The following is a 14665-nucleotide window of genomic DNA, read 5'->3' as shown; positions in this document are numbered from 1 at the left end:
AAAGTTGCCCCTTAATTAAATTGATGTAGTTTTGCACTTCTCTGTGTGGTTGCTACACTTCAACAGGTTGCTAAACTTCAGTGGTGTATAAAATGGGTCCCCTGAAATACAAGAGGGGAATAAATAGAATGATTACTGCTGCTCGAGATAACCAGTAAAGGGAACTAAATGCGTTTAAGCAATTAAAATGTACTTTCATTATAACGTATTGCTAAAGAGGAGTTTGGAAGAAGTACAGTATGTATCCCATTGTTGTGATCAAGCAAGCAAAATGGGGTACTACTGTGCTGTATGCAGTGTCAAGCAGCGACCTCAAGCTCTTATCTCCCCCTGCTGGCAGATCCTGGTGCTGGAGCTGAACGATGAGGCTGCAGAGCAGGTAGTGGAGGGCTCTTTGGCAGACCTTCTGCAGGGCCAGGAGGGCTTCCGCTGGAAGGGGCATACGCGGCTGGAGGTGCGCGAGGAGGCCGTGCCCTTCCCCGCTGGCTTCCAGCCCTTTGCCCTGGTGCAGTGCCAGCCCCCTGCAGTGGTCACCTCGCTGGCCCTGCACTCCGAATGGAAGCTGGTGGCCTTCGGGACCAGCCACGGCTTTGGCCTGTACGACTACCAACAGAAGAACACCGTCCTCGTGAGGTCAGAGCCGTTGTCTATCCACAGGCCTCTCGGAGAGAGGGGCTGACGTTTCTGAGAGAGAAGGACTTGCATCTTAAATTTACACAAATCCGAACAAATGCTCAGATGTTTGCAAAACCCAAGAGGTCAGATTGGCTAAGTACAGTTAAACCATTAATACCTTTGATGTGTTAGTCACAGTCTTGGTTCTGACAGTGAACAGTACTTATTTCTGCTGGAGTTCTTGAGCTAGAAGCTCTCGACATTCTGGTTCAAGGCTAAAGAGTTTTAGTTCTTAAGAAAAATGCAATTTGAAATGGATCGCAAGTCTAGCATTTATAAAATCTCCTTTAAAAAAAATGCTGTGTCTTGGAACCCCGTGCCATTATCTGCAAGACCTCTGGGGCTCATCCCTGTCTGGGGCTCCCCTGCTCTGCTGCCCCTCTGTAATAGTATGCTGTCTCCTGGCAGGTGCACTCTGAACCCCAGTGACCAGCTGGCGCTGGAGGGGCCCCTGTCCCGTGTGAAGTCCATCAAGAAGTCCCTGCGCCAGTCCTTTCGCCGGATCCGCCGCAGCCGCGTATCGGTCAGGAAACAGCATGCGAGCAACGCCGCCAAGGTACCAGGCGCAGCTGTCCCTGAAAACCCCAGAAACCTTTTTATTGAAGTGTTTGGCATCAGGCTCTTTCCACACCAGCCTGAGTACATCTGGAACAACACTGCTGTTTCTCTTTACTGCCATCTCAACTCCTCCCTGTCTCTTTCTCTTTCTCTTTCATTTTTAAAGAGTTAGTGGAGTTAGTGCTGCAAGTGCTATAACAATTAGTAAACAGTTGGTTTTCTCACACATTGAAAATGTTTGAAAATTCAAGCAATGCCAAGCTGTTCCAGTGTAAATACCTTGTAGGAATATTTAATAATTCTTGCATAAAGAAAAGTTACATCATATTAACCACTGTTTGGTAAAACTCAGTGTTCAGTCTTTATTCTCAGCATCCTGACTCACCCCCTTCCCTTTATCCAGCTCCCAGTGTGACTCTTTTTCTCCACCCCCCCCCGACTCTTAACGGATTTATTGGCGTGACTGATGAATTATTGTTGCCAAAGCAATTGCAATAAACAAAGGCACAATTTTATTATTTGACAGGCTTGCACTCTGCTCCTGAGGTAGTGCCGAGATTACGTACTGGGCTGCCAGCCCCTCTCTAATTGCCCGGAGTGGTTTTTCACCCCCCCCCTTCTCTGCCCCCGGCCTGGTCAGATCCAGGAGCTCAATGCCCGGCTGGAGGCGGAGGCGCTGCAGGAGATGGAGCTGGCTCCGGTGCAGAGGAAGATCGAGGCGCGCTCCTCAGACGACTCCTTCACAGGCCTGGTGCGCACTCTCTACTTCGCGGACTCCTTCCTCAGCGATGGTGAGCTCTCGGGGGACAGAAGCCGTTTGAGTTGGAATGGATGCCTGAAAGGGTGTGCCGGTTGCTTTGCAGTTTACAGTAACACGTTTTATCCTGTTACAGCTCTTCCTTCAAGAAGGACAAATTGATTTGTTTTTTTTTTATCAAGGAATGAGATAATTAGGGGCTAAGCTGCCCAGCTCGGCTTGTACGATGTTAGGCACAAATTCGTGTATCACTGGTTCAAATCTTTATCGTGTGGCCGACGTGCAGTTGACAGTTTGACGCTGACATGGCATCAGTTTAAATTCAGACAAGGTTCCCTCATTGTGGCTGTTTCCACACTGACTCCTGTGGCCTGCAGAGGGCCGGTTGGCTGGCGGTGTTGTCAGAGACCTGTGCCAGTCCACCAGCCACTGCCCGCTGTTTTCACTGTGGGAGTTTAAAAAAGAAACAGATGGCTTAAATGGCTCACATGCAGCACTGTAAACATTTTTAGAAAGCCTACATTCTATGCTAGAATGCTATGCTTCTTTGTTCTACCACTAGAGATCACCATTGCTTTAGTAAAACATACCAAAATCGGTTGGACAGGACAGAAACATATAGCTTTGGTAGATCAGGGGATGGTAATCTTTCCAAAAGGACATACCAAGAGTTAGTTCATGCATTTGTTTCCACATATTTGCGTGCCATTGATACTTTTTAAAAGTATAGTAGTCCTACTTACATCTTTATTGATAAAAGATTAATATTAAAATAAAACATGCAAGTATTAACATTAAGTGCGATTCTTGCCCTAGCTCTGCAGTCTCGAGCTCATAGCTTGACTCTTGACTCAAGTCAAGAGTTTGCAGTGTGCTTCTCCTGAAGCCATTTGAAACTGCCTGTGCGTCAAGGCAGATGGAGTACTACAGAAATACACTATTTTCAGCACTTACAATGAATAATACAATGCAAATTTGCAGAAGGATGTCCAGTGTGATCCGCAATGATCTTACAAATCACTTATGTTTTCTGACCATTGCAGGGGCACCATTAGTCATCACAGAAAATATTGTCTTCATGTCAAATCCTCTTTCCTCAGAATGTTCAGTAAAAGTCTTAGCTATATCTTCCCCTGTCATTTTGCTGTGCATGGGTTTTAGGCAGCACAGCTACTCTGAGATTTCTAATCGCTGTATGTCATTTATATGCACACTTTTTTCCACTGGGCTTATTAGACTTCTTTTACATGTGCCGCTAAAAATCTCTCTGCATGACAGTGTGCCACACATTGCCAAACCATGCTGTAGATTCACTATGCAGTATGTTGAACATTACATCTGATGCAAAAAGTAGGAAATTACTTTGGGGCACATTTTGGGGGATGTGTGCATGTAGAAATTCATACCTGGTGCTGTTATATACAGTTAGTGGTAGGCTGAACTGACAACTGCTGATTCCAGAAATAAAATATAAAAAAAATACTGGATTTCTATCATCTTTGTGTATTTTTGAAAAATTAAAAAGCGGAAAACAATCCTGACCAAGTTTTGTGTTCGGGTGTTCCTGCTGCAGGGTTACACAACACCCCCTCTCTGTGGGCTGGCACCAACGGTGGCTCTGTCTTTGCCTACACTCTCCGCATCCCATCCAGTGAGAAGAGGACGGAGGATCCAATCACTGCACACGCTGGTGGGTGTGGAGCTGTTGATTGGTCGCTCGCACTAGCATAAGCGCATAATCAGTAAGTGGGAGTTAGCCATGGGCCTCCGAAGTTAGGCATATCTTGAAGAAATGGGTTTTCAGTAACTTCAAGAAGATGGGGCATGAGTGTGCACTTCTGACTGTGGCAGGTAGGTCATCCGAACACAGGGGGGCAGCACAGAGAACAGTCAGGCCTGGGATTTGTGCCCTCTCAGCACTTGTATTGCCAGCCAGCATAGGGAATTGGATCTCAGTACCCTTGCAGGCATATATGACCTGACAGTGGTCTGGAGGTACAGTACAAGTAGGTACAAGCACAATTGACCAATGTCCAACTTTGACGTAATCCAAATAATTCTTCATTTCAATATTATAAAATCATCTTAATACATTGGCAAATTTGTGTCAATTGAATGTAGGTGGAGCTTGGCTCTGTTGAGATCACAAGTCTTAAAGTACATAGAAGCACAAGCAGGAGAAGCAGTTTTGGCCACTCTAGTTTGATTGATAGTGATTGAAGTTGTTATCCAGCTGTTTCTCAAAGAAAAAATTGTATTAGTCCCAGCAATCTAATTGAGTTGATTGTTCTGGACAAAGCCCCTTGAGTAAAGAAGTGGCGCTTGTTCTCACTCTTATAAGTCTTGCATGATCTTTCACTTAGTTTCTCTTTGTGTCTTGTGGTTCGTGTTTTTTCTTTGGATAAGGTTCAGAAGGAAGTGGCCACTTTCGGTTTGAAACAAGCCTGATGTACAGTCAGTTCTTCACATTTAGGTAGCTTTCTGTGATGGGATGATTAAATCCAGTGTCTCTTTCTGGGCCTCATAGCAAAGGAGATCCAGCTGATGCACCGTGCTCCAGTAGTGGGCATCGTGGTTCTGGATGGTCGAGGGGTGCCCCTGCCTGAGCCCCTTGAGGTGGCACACGACTTAGCACGCACCCCTGAAATGCACGGGTCACACCACCTGCTGGTCATCTCCGAGGAACAGTTCAAGGTAAGAGAGCCCCAGCAGCACAGTCAGGCCTGTTCAGAGCTGAGTGGCTCAGTGACCATCTCATCAATTTGATTTAATGCACACTAATTTCTGGAAACACCATGCTTTCTTTAGATGTTGCTTGAAATTAATATTTCACTCCCCCAAATCGTTCACTGTCATGGGGTTGCCCCCATCATTGTTTCCCTGCCTTCCTCTCCACCCACACTCATGCGCTCTCCTCCCTAGGTATTCACCCTCCCCAAGGTGAGTTCCAAGATGAAACTGAAGCTGACGGCGCTGGATGGGTCGCGGGTGCGCAAGGTGGGGGTGGCGTCTTTCGGGAGCAGTCGCGTGGAAGATTACAGCGAGAGTGGTCTGGTGGTGCTAACCAACCAGGGAGACCTGCACGTCATCTCCCTGCCAAACCTCAAGATGCAGGTCCGCTACCCCTGTATCCGCCGCGAGGACGTCAGTGGCATCGCTTCCTGCGTCTTCACTAAATACGGCCAAGGTGAGTCCTGGCTTCAGCATCTGGAACAAGAACTCTCTTCTGCTACTTGGACAATCGGATAAAGATATTGAAGCTTGTACCTTATTTCTATCTGCAGTCCAAGAATACGGTATCTTAAAATGGATACAAGATGTCTTGACAGAACTGTGACTAAATGCAAGCGGAAACAGTCTGGTAGTTTTGTCCTGGCTACAAGGACTGTCATGAATGCTAGTGCTAATACTAAGGGTAGAGAAATAGTAAATGTTTACCTGATTGCAATGGTGTTTGGAGGGAGCTCATCTAGATATTTAACACAGTGGTCTGATTCTGAAACTGTTAGCATTTTTTAAAGGAAAATAAAACGTACCCATCCTGTTGGGATCTTGTTCCGTTTTCTGGTTTGGAAATGCTTCTTTCTTTGCAGTTTTCCTCTTCAGTGCCATATGATTTATACAGTGATCCAAACCCTTTTGTTTGACAGGCTTCTACTTGATCTCCCCCTCGGAGTTTGAACGCTTCTCCCTGTCGGCTCGCTGGGTGGTGGAGCCACGCTCCTTTGTTGAGGTTCCTCCAGCCTCCTCTGCGTCCAAACCCCTGTCCAGAGCTCAGCCTGACGGCGCAGCCGTCCAGCCTAGGTAATAAGAGCACGGCGCCAGACAGTAGGTCAAGTATTACATTTCAGCTCAAAGTGCACCGTGTTCTCCGGCCATCTACCTACGTTACTGCATGTGCACAATTGTTCCTTGCGCACAAAGGTGAATGTTAAGTGGGAGTGCTCCACAAAGGATTATGGGAGAGAAGTTGCCATGACACTGTCACATGCACTTAAAACCAGTCTGAAGGCTGTTGGGAGTGCTCAGTCTCCACGCCTTTCACAGAAAAAAGACTTATTATGAAAACAGACAAATAAATTGTATATTCTATGTTGCCAATAAAGGAGGAGTCTGTATGTGAAACAGCAAAAGGCCAGATAACCAATAACAAGAATTATAGCATTATATCCTGGTTGGAAAGCATTCCTGAGAAATGCATTTTAAAAAATACTATTGCCAAAACCAGTATTTAAAAAAAAATAGACCTTCTCCAAAAGAATCGGACATGGAATGGATATGATTGACATTTTCTCTTTTTCTTTCATGTAGATTGAAATCCAGGGGCCACAATGAAGATAATGAACATAGTGAGTTGTCTTTTTTTATCTATTTAGAAAACTATCCCTTCCATCTCAGTCATGTAACCACAGGAAGAAAATAGCGTGGGCTTGTATACTTAGTGTCTTTCCTGTCTGTGTTCCAGTGAGTTTGTCCCCGAAGGTGATGGAGCACGCCTTACTCAACGACGAGAGTGAGTACTGTGTCTGGGACCCAGGGTCAGCCTTGGTTCCAGGGCTTGTGGTCTTCTGGTGTTTGTAGTGAATCAACAGTTCTTGCTCAGCATTATTCACTCCACAGACAGAGAGCAGGGTTTTCACCAGGGATTCAGGTCCTCCAGTTTGTCGCATTCAGGCCCTTACTTTAGAACTTGTGTTGAGCAGTATGTGTAAGTCAACGCAGCAGAATGACTTGCACAACATGGGTGACATTCACAGCCCATACAGTATCTTCATGATGGACCCCAGTGAGTCAGGTTCAATAGAATGGCTCGTCAGATTGTACCTAACTCCCAAAATGCTTTGTGTATAATGTGCTTCCTATTTTCAGTCTTTACCTTCACATAAATTCCACCTGTCTGCCTTTGTCAGTACTTTTCTGGAAATATTTAAAAGAACATCTCTGTTGTAGCATCCATTTCATAGTTTACCCCACTCTAGTGTTGAATACCTGTCTTGGGAGAAGGGGGGTTTGGGAGGGGGAGAGTCTCTCTTTCTCACAGGTTCACCCCAACCTTTTTAATGTTACAGAAGTGCTGCAGGAGATCCAGAGATCATTGGAAGGAGATCAAATGTAAGTGCCTATTTCTTCCACCTTTGACCACATAGTCAGAGTAATGCAATTAATTTGCTTAAATTTGAAGGGTGGACTGCATCATTCTTTGTAGGGGGTGTTATCACTTTTAATGAGCTGTCCTGTTAATGTGACCTAATGGCATTAAAAAATGTAAACAGATATCGTCTCTGTTATTTATACTAAAGTAGCTGGAAATGGAATAAGAACAGTAGTCATTAAGCTCATTTTCAATGTGAAATATAGAAACCCTTCAGATGATGCATGTCTGTGGGAGACCTTGGTTTCACAGTTCACCCAGGGCACATGAATTGCTTAAAACTGGAAATCATTGAACTTGCCATACATTTCTTAGAAAGGAAACAAATTAGAAATTAATTATTGAAATGTAAAGGTGATTAATGTTTTTGTATGTAGTCATTGTGTATTATTTTACTTTTATTTCCCAAAAGGCCTTTGTCTTCAGTTAAATGTTCTCTTGAAAGGGGCGACATGAAACAGTTAAACAGATACCGGATTGTTTGTACGTTCCTTTATATTTCAGTTTTTACTTTAATATAAACCTTACTTTAACATGCAAGACTTGATGTATTGCAGCTGGATAATTAAACTGGTTATGCCAAGGAAGTTCCCATAAATCTTTTAGATGAACTGGTCAGTTTTATCATTGTTTGCTGCAGAAAAATCTACACATTGAAAGCAAGCAAGTGTAATAATTAAATACTCCACTTGAAACTCTATTGAGAATCTGTTTCAATCAGCTGCTTCAGTTCACAGAATGGTGTACAGAAGAAAGAAATCTGATATTTATGTCTCTTAGTTTAAGATGAAGAGCTTGTTTCTTATCTTCACTAGCTGCAGTCCTAAAGAGTCTTTGGGCCATTTTAAGTCCGCTTCTGGAGAATCATTTAATGATTCCAGGAAAGCTTTGAAGCAGTACTGTTCAGTCCTGTTTCTGGAGGAGTAGTGTGCCTGGGAGGTTTTCTTTCCAGCTTATCCCTTAAACTAAATTAGATCACTGTTGGCTTAATCAAACCAGATTGACAGCTACTTCCAGCTCTCCAGGTGCTGCTGCTTTAAAGAAACACAGAAAACCTGCAGTCACCCATGCACCCCTGATTTAAACCTGGAGATAACCCTTACTTAGGGAGAGTCAAGGGTGCTGATATGGCTGAGTTTCAGAAATTCAAATAATTCCATACAGCAATAGAGGCAATTAAAAAGTCACTGGGCATTTGCAGGGTTGTTGCTACATGATAATATGTTTAAAGTTTAAATGTGAAAACAGACATGCCTTTAGATGTTGAAAGCAGTCCACTGGGAGATAACTCTGAGATGATCTATTTGTCTCTTTGTAGGAGTTACATGGAAAACAATGCAAAAAGCAAAGGTGCAGGAGGGAAGGTGGTCACTAACGGAGGTGAGGGCGGTGCTTCTGGAACAAGAAAAATACTCACTTTGACTTCAATTCTGTACACTTGAGTACAGTTTTGACGAGTTTTGCTTCTGGAGATTGGTTTTCATTTTGGACACTGAGGTTTGCTCTTGTTACTGTGATCTTTTTGCTCATGTTGAATTGTTGACAACTTATTTTGAGATCAGAACCTCTGCCAAGTTCCATCCATCTGTTTCCAGGAAATGTATTCCTGGTAAAGGCTGAGACAATCTAGAGCCTGTCCATATAGTGTACACTGAGGGACACTGGACAGAATGACAGTTCATCATCATAGGGCACATACGTACACATAGGGACAAGAGTTTGGAGATACCAGCTAAACCAGCAGTCCTGGAGAGGGGAGAGGAAACTGGGGCATTCAAAGAAAACCCACATTGACATGTAAAGAACATCCACAGACCTTGACCCACACTGGGACTGAACTCCCAAGAACTGAGCCAGAAATGCCACACCCCTATATCACCCTGCTGCCAAGTTAATCTAAAAATATAAAATTCCTCCATTTTCATAAATCTTATAAAGCGGAGGACAAACACTCAGTTATTTATGGTGCATCTAATGGAAAAACTTATTTTCTGCTGATATTTAGCATGACTATAGTGCAAATAGTTTCAAGTGCTCCTCTACAGGAGATAGAACTTGTAAGATGGAACACTAAGAACCTTAATTAAATTTGTAAAAATACATAACATCCTTCAAATCCTTGAAAATGTGTAAATATATACACAAGGGCTTTAAAATGTAAATCAAACAAGTTTTTGACTTCACTTTTAGATCCTTCAATTTTCTGCCTGCTGCTTTTTAATGGCTGCACACTGCTGTTCCCTACTTTCACCAGATAGGTTATATCCTGAACTCCATTTACTGTATTTCCCTATTGCTTCTGGCACTGTGTAAACTCCTGCCCTTTATAAATGGATGACCTTTGAAACATTTTAATTATTTTTCTTTATAAGGCAGCGTAATTTGTTTTCAGTCTTACATTAAAGCATCAGCCTTTTTTACTGTCATTATTTTTACTCAAGAAGAAAGTACTGTTATACATGGCTAGCTTTTCCACTATAGTGTTAGCTTAAATTAATGAAAGTGCCCTGTACAACAACTTCATTTATTATTTTAATTCATTGAAAAGTAAGTTTACTCACTGATGATGTAGATACTGATTGGAATCATTGCTTGTGTTCAGAAAGATCAGTGACTTCTCAGAGACTTGTCAGATTGTTCTGAGCATGTGGCTGTGACCTCTAACTGCTGAACTCTGACCCTGCCTTTTATCTGCCCCTCAGAGTGACCTGCTCTGTGCCTGGCTGAAGAGTTAACCTGCTCTGGCCACTCTCACGACACTACTGACTCCACCCCCACCCCCACCGTCCTGGAGTGGGTACGAATCACACTGCTACTGTACGAGGAGGGAGGAGGGACCACCACCAGTGCCTCTGCTAACTGTCTCCGCCTGCCTTCTGAACCACTGTACACCCCACCCTGGACCGCCCAGCCTGCGGGCTGGATTTGCACAACTGCTGCCCTCTTGAGATCCAGGAGGAATCGTTCCAGACTGTCTTGTGTATCCAGAAGAGTGGTTCATATTGCCTGCGTTTCACTGTTGTTCTAAGGCCGATGTGTTACTTGGGCTCCTTCATGCGTGCCATCGTTTGCCATGATGACTAAATTCAAGAAAAAAAAATAACAAGAGGGGGTTGACTTCCACTGCTTCAAACGACTGACAAATCATAGAAAAAGAGATCAAGTCTAAATTATCTGGAGCAGTCCTAGAGACAACTGATAAGAGTGACTAAGGTGTACAATAGGCTTCTTTTGCACAAACAGCTGGCGGAAGCTGGTAATACTTAAACCCCCCTCTTTGGTTAAAGTGGTTGCTGAATGGACCAAACTGAGGTTTAAGGGAAAAGGGATACTTGAGATTTTGTGAACCTTAACTCTAATCTAAGACTTCTCAAACTAAGGGGAAGTGCCTTGGGGAAGTGTTTATGTGCTGCACACTCTTTAGTCCACAATATGTATCCCTTGTACTTCTTTTACATTTTTTCCTGACACCTCTTCACTTTTGCTGACCAACTTGGACAAATCTGTTGAGAAGTAGCAGAGAGCTGCACAAAATGCCTTTAACAGGATATGAAGTAAGGAAAGAAAAACACAAAATGGAGAAATGCAGATGTATGTACTACTCTCCCTGCCACTAGGCACACCGGACAGTATTCCCAAAGCATTAGTGTTCCAGTCTGCCTTTGGCCTCACAAGTCCTGACTGTCACACTAGTGGTTTAAGAGTGCAGTCCATAGATTTTTATTCTTGGAGGTACTTTTTCACTGCTGTGTAGCACATATTTTGTATTTTTGGGGGACTTTTTTAAGACCTTCTTGGGCTGTTTTGATAATTTTATTTTTTTCACAATGGAAAATGTAATTTAGGAATGTACTTTTTAATATTTTAGGCAAATTTTTAATATATACAGTATATGTATGAAAATCTGTACTTGTTTTTACAAAGGGTTTTTGGGTGGCTGCTATTCTCTTAGTAATCTGACAAGCAAATATTTTGGTACTGTCTTTTCAAAATGTGGGGAATTTTTTTAGTGTTTTCTAGATTATATTTTTGTAGCGAATCAATGAGAATGGAAGACCCTAATTATGACTTCTAACTTCACACACTACATCCTGCTGCAGGAATAAATGTTTTTCACAACACAACTGCTTCTCTCTCTGTCAGTCCGAGTACCTGAACTGTATTGAATGTCTCCTGTAGAGTACTATTTTACTCCTGTGTACAGTTTTTAGTTGAGCTGCGGCCTATGACAGACTTGGTGTTTCAAACAGTGGGTAAAACATAAACGAATGGATTAAAGTAAGGGGCTGCTTTCACGGTGAAATCATCTGGACCTACTGACCAAGTAGCAGGCTTCCTTGATATACTGCATTTCATTCGTAATGTTTTGCTTGAAGTTTCCAATACATTTCAAAATGTTTCATGTTTAGTGTGCCGCTCCTCTTGAGAAAAAATACTCCGCTGCAGTTTCATGAAAAACATTTTAAGTTTATCCACTCAACCCTATCAAATGTTCTGCAGGATCTCTGACACATTTTAAAGTCAGTTTCTCGCGAGGACGTAAACGGGCGCAAAGGCTGTGAATGCAGTTTGTAGTGTTAGTCCTCAAGCACTGATGTTTTCTCAAGAGTAACAATCCCTTAGTCTCCACCCAGTGCGGCCCACTTAGGTGTCCCGAGGATTAGGGAACGAAGCCATGTCTGTCACATACAGTACTTTTTCACTCACAATTGTTCTTGTTTTTACTGGAACTTCATTCATGGTTGCCGCACATTTGTACAAGTACAAGTTCGATAAGAGTGACGGCAAACGCCATGCCTAACCTGGCGTTAGAGTCGTTTATCCAACACCTGTTTTATGAATAAAACACTTTTACTTTTGTAAACCGATAATAACCTCATAAACCTGCCAGTTATTTTGCTTGATAAAAATAGGCCACCTTCATTCTTAACAAAGAACCTGAAGAAGGCTCCACAAACGGAACTTTGTTTACCTTCCACAATCCCTTTTAGACTTATTCGCAAAAAAGACAATGACATCCCTCATCTGTTTCCTAACCAATTATTCCAAAAACTCAGGGTCGCGGGTTGCTGGAGCCCCTGTCCCGGAGTCATATCCAGTTTAATGTCCCCTGCAAATCTGTATTCCTCCCTCCGTAAAGCGCACAGGTTCCACATATCTTTCCAGGATCCGTAACGATGCAGGCAGTTCCTGCGTGCATGTGTGTGCTTTTGCTTATTACGATACGGATAAAACGCAGCCAGACGTTTTTGTGTGTTTATGTTGGTATCTCGGTGTGTTCAGTACAGTTGCTAGGGATTAATGTGAAAAAATTCCCGCCCCCGTGTGAATGAAACCTTAACTCGAGGCAGATGCACCCGAAAGAAATCAGACAAAGGTTGTGTGCGTTCTCTGTACTTGTATATTAAATATAAATGGTCTATACAGTATGGGCATATAGACAGCGTTTGCGCTGCTTTCGTCTCCATGATATGGCGTCTTAGGTTTTCGGGCAATCATGTGATTTAGTCTATCTAAAAGGAAGTTTGCAGTTACCAACAAACTCGGTACTTGAACTCCTGATTGTGATGAAAACAACGGGGGCAATTTGTTTTCCGAGTCTTCCTGGTGGGGTGTGGTGGATGTTTCAATATATTTCAATATAGCGCCCTCTTACGTCGCCTTGTGACGTACAATACTGCAAAGTCACGACCACCAGATCTTTCAGTTCTGATCTTTTGATCAGTTGACCCCAGACTTTGCAGCCTTTACACGAATAAACAGTCTTACATTTAGGGAGGAGTTACTGTGTTAGTTCATTGGGTTAGGTGTTTTCTTTTAATTTTTAACCATGTTGTCGAAAATGTATTGCTTGTGTACTTCATTGAAGAGACACCAGTTTCCAGATTATCGCTGGTACAACACGAGAGCCCATATTCACGTTTTTAGGTATTAGTTTCAAGATCGATATAATTTAACAATAAAAAACAAAATCAAAAAAGCATTAGCATAATAATATAATGATCATTGACTTAACATTTCTATTCATTTTTGAAGTACAAAGCAGAAGGTGCTTAAATATACGATTAAAATTGTTCAAAAACCATGTATTCATTACAGAAAGCAGCGGAGAGTTAAATTGCAAATAAAATGTATTTATTTCGAAGAGTACAGGACATTGTGAATAAATAAAGCCGATGTAGTTATTTTGCAAATAAGTAAAGCATTTTAAAAATAGATTTTCATTGACAGTAAACAAGCCGATCCACCTGGCGCTGCTGGCTTGAACAGCTCTCAGACCCGTGATTGGCTAAACCCCCGAACAGCTCGGGCCGCGATTGGGTGAAGAGTGAGAATCGATACTCTGATTGGGTAAAGCGTCACAGCGGAAGTTCCGAGAAAATGTAGATACACAGGTGATGGATGTTCTTCTTGGTCCAAATACTGTAGCCCCGGTTAACGGTGTGTGCTGTATGAGCACGCTGGATATTCAGTAACACATCCATTGGATTTCAATTACTAATCAATCTAAGAGAACTCGCACTGAGGTTAAAACTGAATAGCAGACGAAGAATGTCATGGCATCCATAACGTGTTCACGACTCCGATAGCATGTCATAATAGGACCATCACGATCACATGGCGATACTCATTGCGACTGGCGCATCACTGTCATGGCGCCACTGTTGCGACAAAGTCTATATATCGCGATATGACACACCCCGACAAAATACCCCCACCCTCATGTCGTGACATGAAGCCCGCATATCGCGATTTGACAAACGCCCCCGCACCCATGTCGTGACATGAAGCCTGCATATCGCGATATGACATACCCGGGCAAAAATGCACCGCCCCCATGTCGCGACATGAAGCCCGCATATCGCGATATGACAAACGCCCCCACGCCCATGTCGCGACATGAAGTGCGCATATCGCGATATGACATACCCCGGCAAAAATGCCCCGCCCCCATGTCGCGACATGAAGTGCGCATATCGCGATATGACATACCCCGGCAAAAATGCCCCGCCCCCATGTCGCGACATGAAGTGCGCATATCGCGATATGACATACCCCGGCAAAAATGCCCCGCCCCATGTCGCGACATGAAGCCGGCATATCGCGATATGACATACCAGGGCAAAAGTGCCCCACCCCCATGTCGCGACATGGAGCCCGCATATCGCGATATGACATAACCGGGCAAAAATGCCCCGCTCCCATGTCGCGACATGAAAGGTCCTATATCGCGATATGACAAATGCCCCCCCCCCCGCGCCCCCATGTCGTGACATGGAGCCCATATATCGCGATATGACAAAACTGTCACGCCCATGTTGGGAGATGAAACCCATATATCGCGATATGATATAGCCTGACAAAAATGCCCCGCCCCATGTCGGGACATTGAGTCCATGTGTTGCGATAGGACATACCCTTACTGTATATGCTGACCCCATCTCGCGACACAAAGTCCATATATCGAGACAGGTCCTATCTGAGTATATCATGTCCTGATAGGAGACCTTTGTTACGACAAC

The 14665-nt window shown here is 43.5% G+C and overlaps 1 protein-coding gene across 2 annotated transcripts in view; it reads left to right on the top strand.

The window, feature by feature from the left end:
* The window catches only part of llgl2 (LLGL scribble cell polarity complex component 2), a 43185-nt gene extending 31919 nt beyond the window's left edge, over positions 1 to 11266 (top strand). Inside the window, exons 15-26 of one of the 2 annotated variants that reach the window (XM_015356705.2) lie at positions 341 to 633; positions 1084 to 1231; positions 1874 to 2024; positions 3564 to 3680; positions 4518 to 4684; positions 4913 to 5177; positions 5641 to 5794; positions 6302 to 6339; positions 6456 to 6503; positions 7060 to 7102; positions 8461 to 8522; positions 9845 to 11266. In XM_015356705.2, the coding sequence (XP_015212191.1) occupies positions 341 to 633; positions 1084 to 1231; positions 1874 to 2024; positions 3564 to 3680; positions 4518 to 4684; positions 4913 to 5177; positions 5641 to 5794; positions 6302 to 6339; positions 6456 to 6503; positions 7060 to 7102; positions 8461 to 8522; positions 9845 to 9849 (1491 nt within the window). In that variant the 3' untranslated portion in view covers positions 9850 to 11266. Of the gene's footprint in view, positions 1 to 340; positions 634 to 1083; positions 1232 to 1873; positions 2025 to 3563; positions 3681 to 4517; positions 4685 to 4912; positions 5178 to 5640; positions 5796 to 6301; positions 6340 to 6455; positions 6504 to 7059; positions 7103 to 8460; positions 8523 to 9844 lie in introns of both variants that reach the window. The other variant, XM_069194479.1, reaches the window with a different exon arrangement.
* The last annotated feature ends 3399 nt before the right edge of the window (positions 11267 to 14665 follow it).

The sequence above is a fragment of the Lepisosteus oculatus genome, chromosome 9 (assembly GCF_040954835.1).
Source record: "Lepisosteus oculatus isolate fLepOcu1 chromosome 9, fLepOcu1.hap2, whole genome shotgun sequence".
Lineage (NCBI taxonomy): Eukaryota > Metazoa > Chordata > Actinopteri > Semionotiformes > Lepisosteidae > Lepisosteus > Lepisosteus oculatus.
The sequence above is the reverse complement of the archived record's forward strand: the minus strand, read 5'-3'. Positions and strand labels throughout refer to the sequence as shown.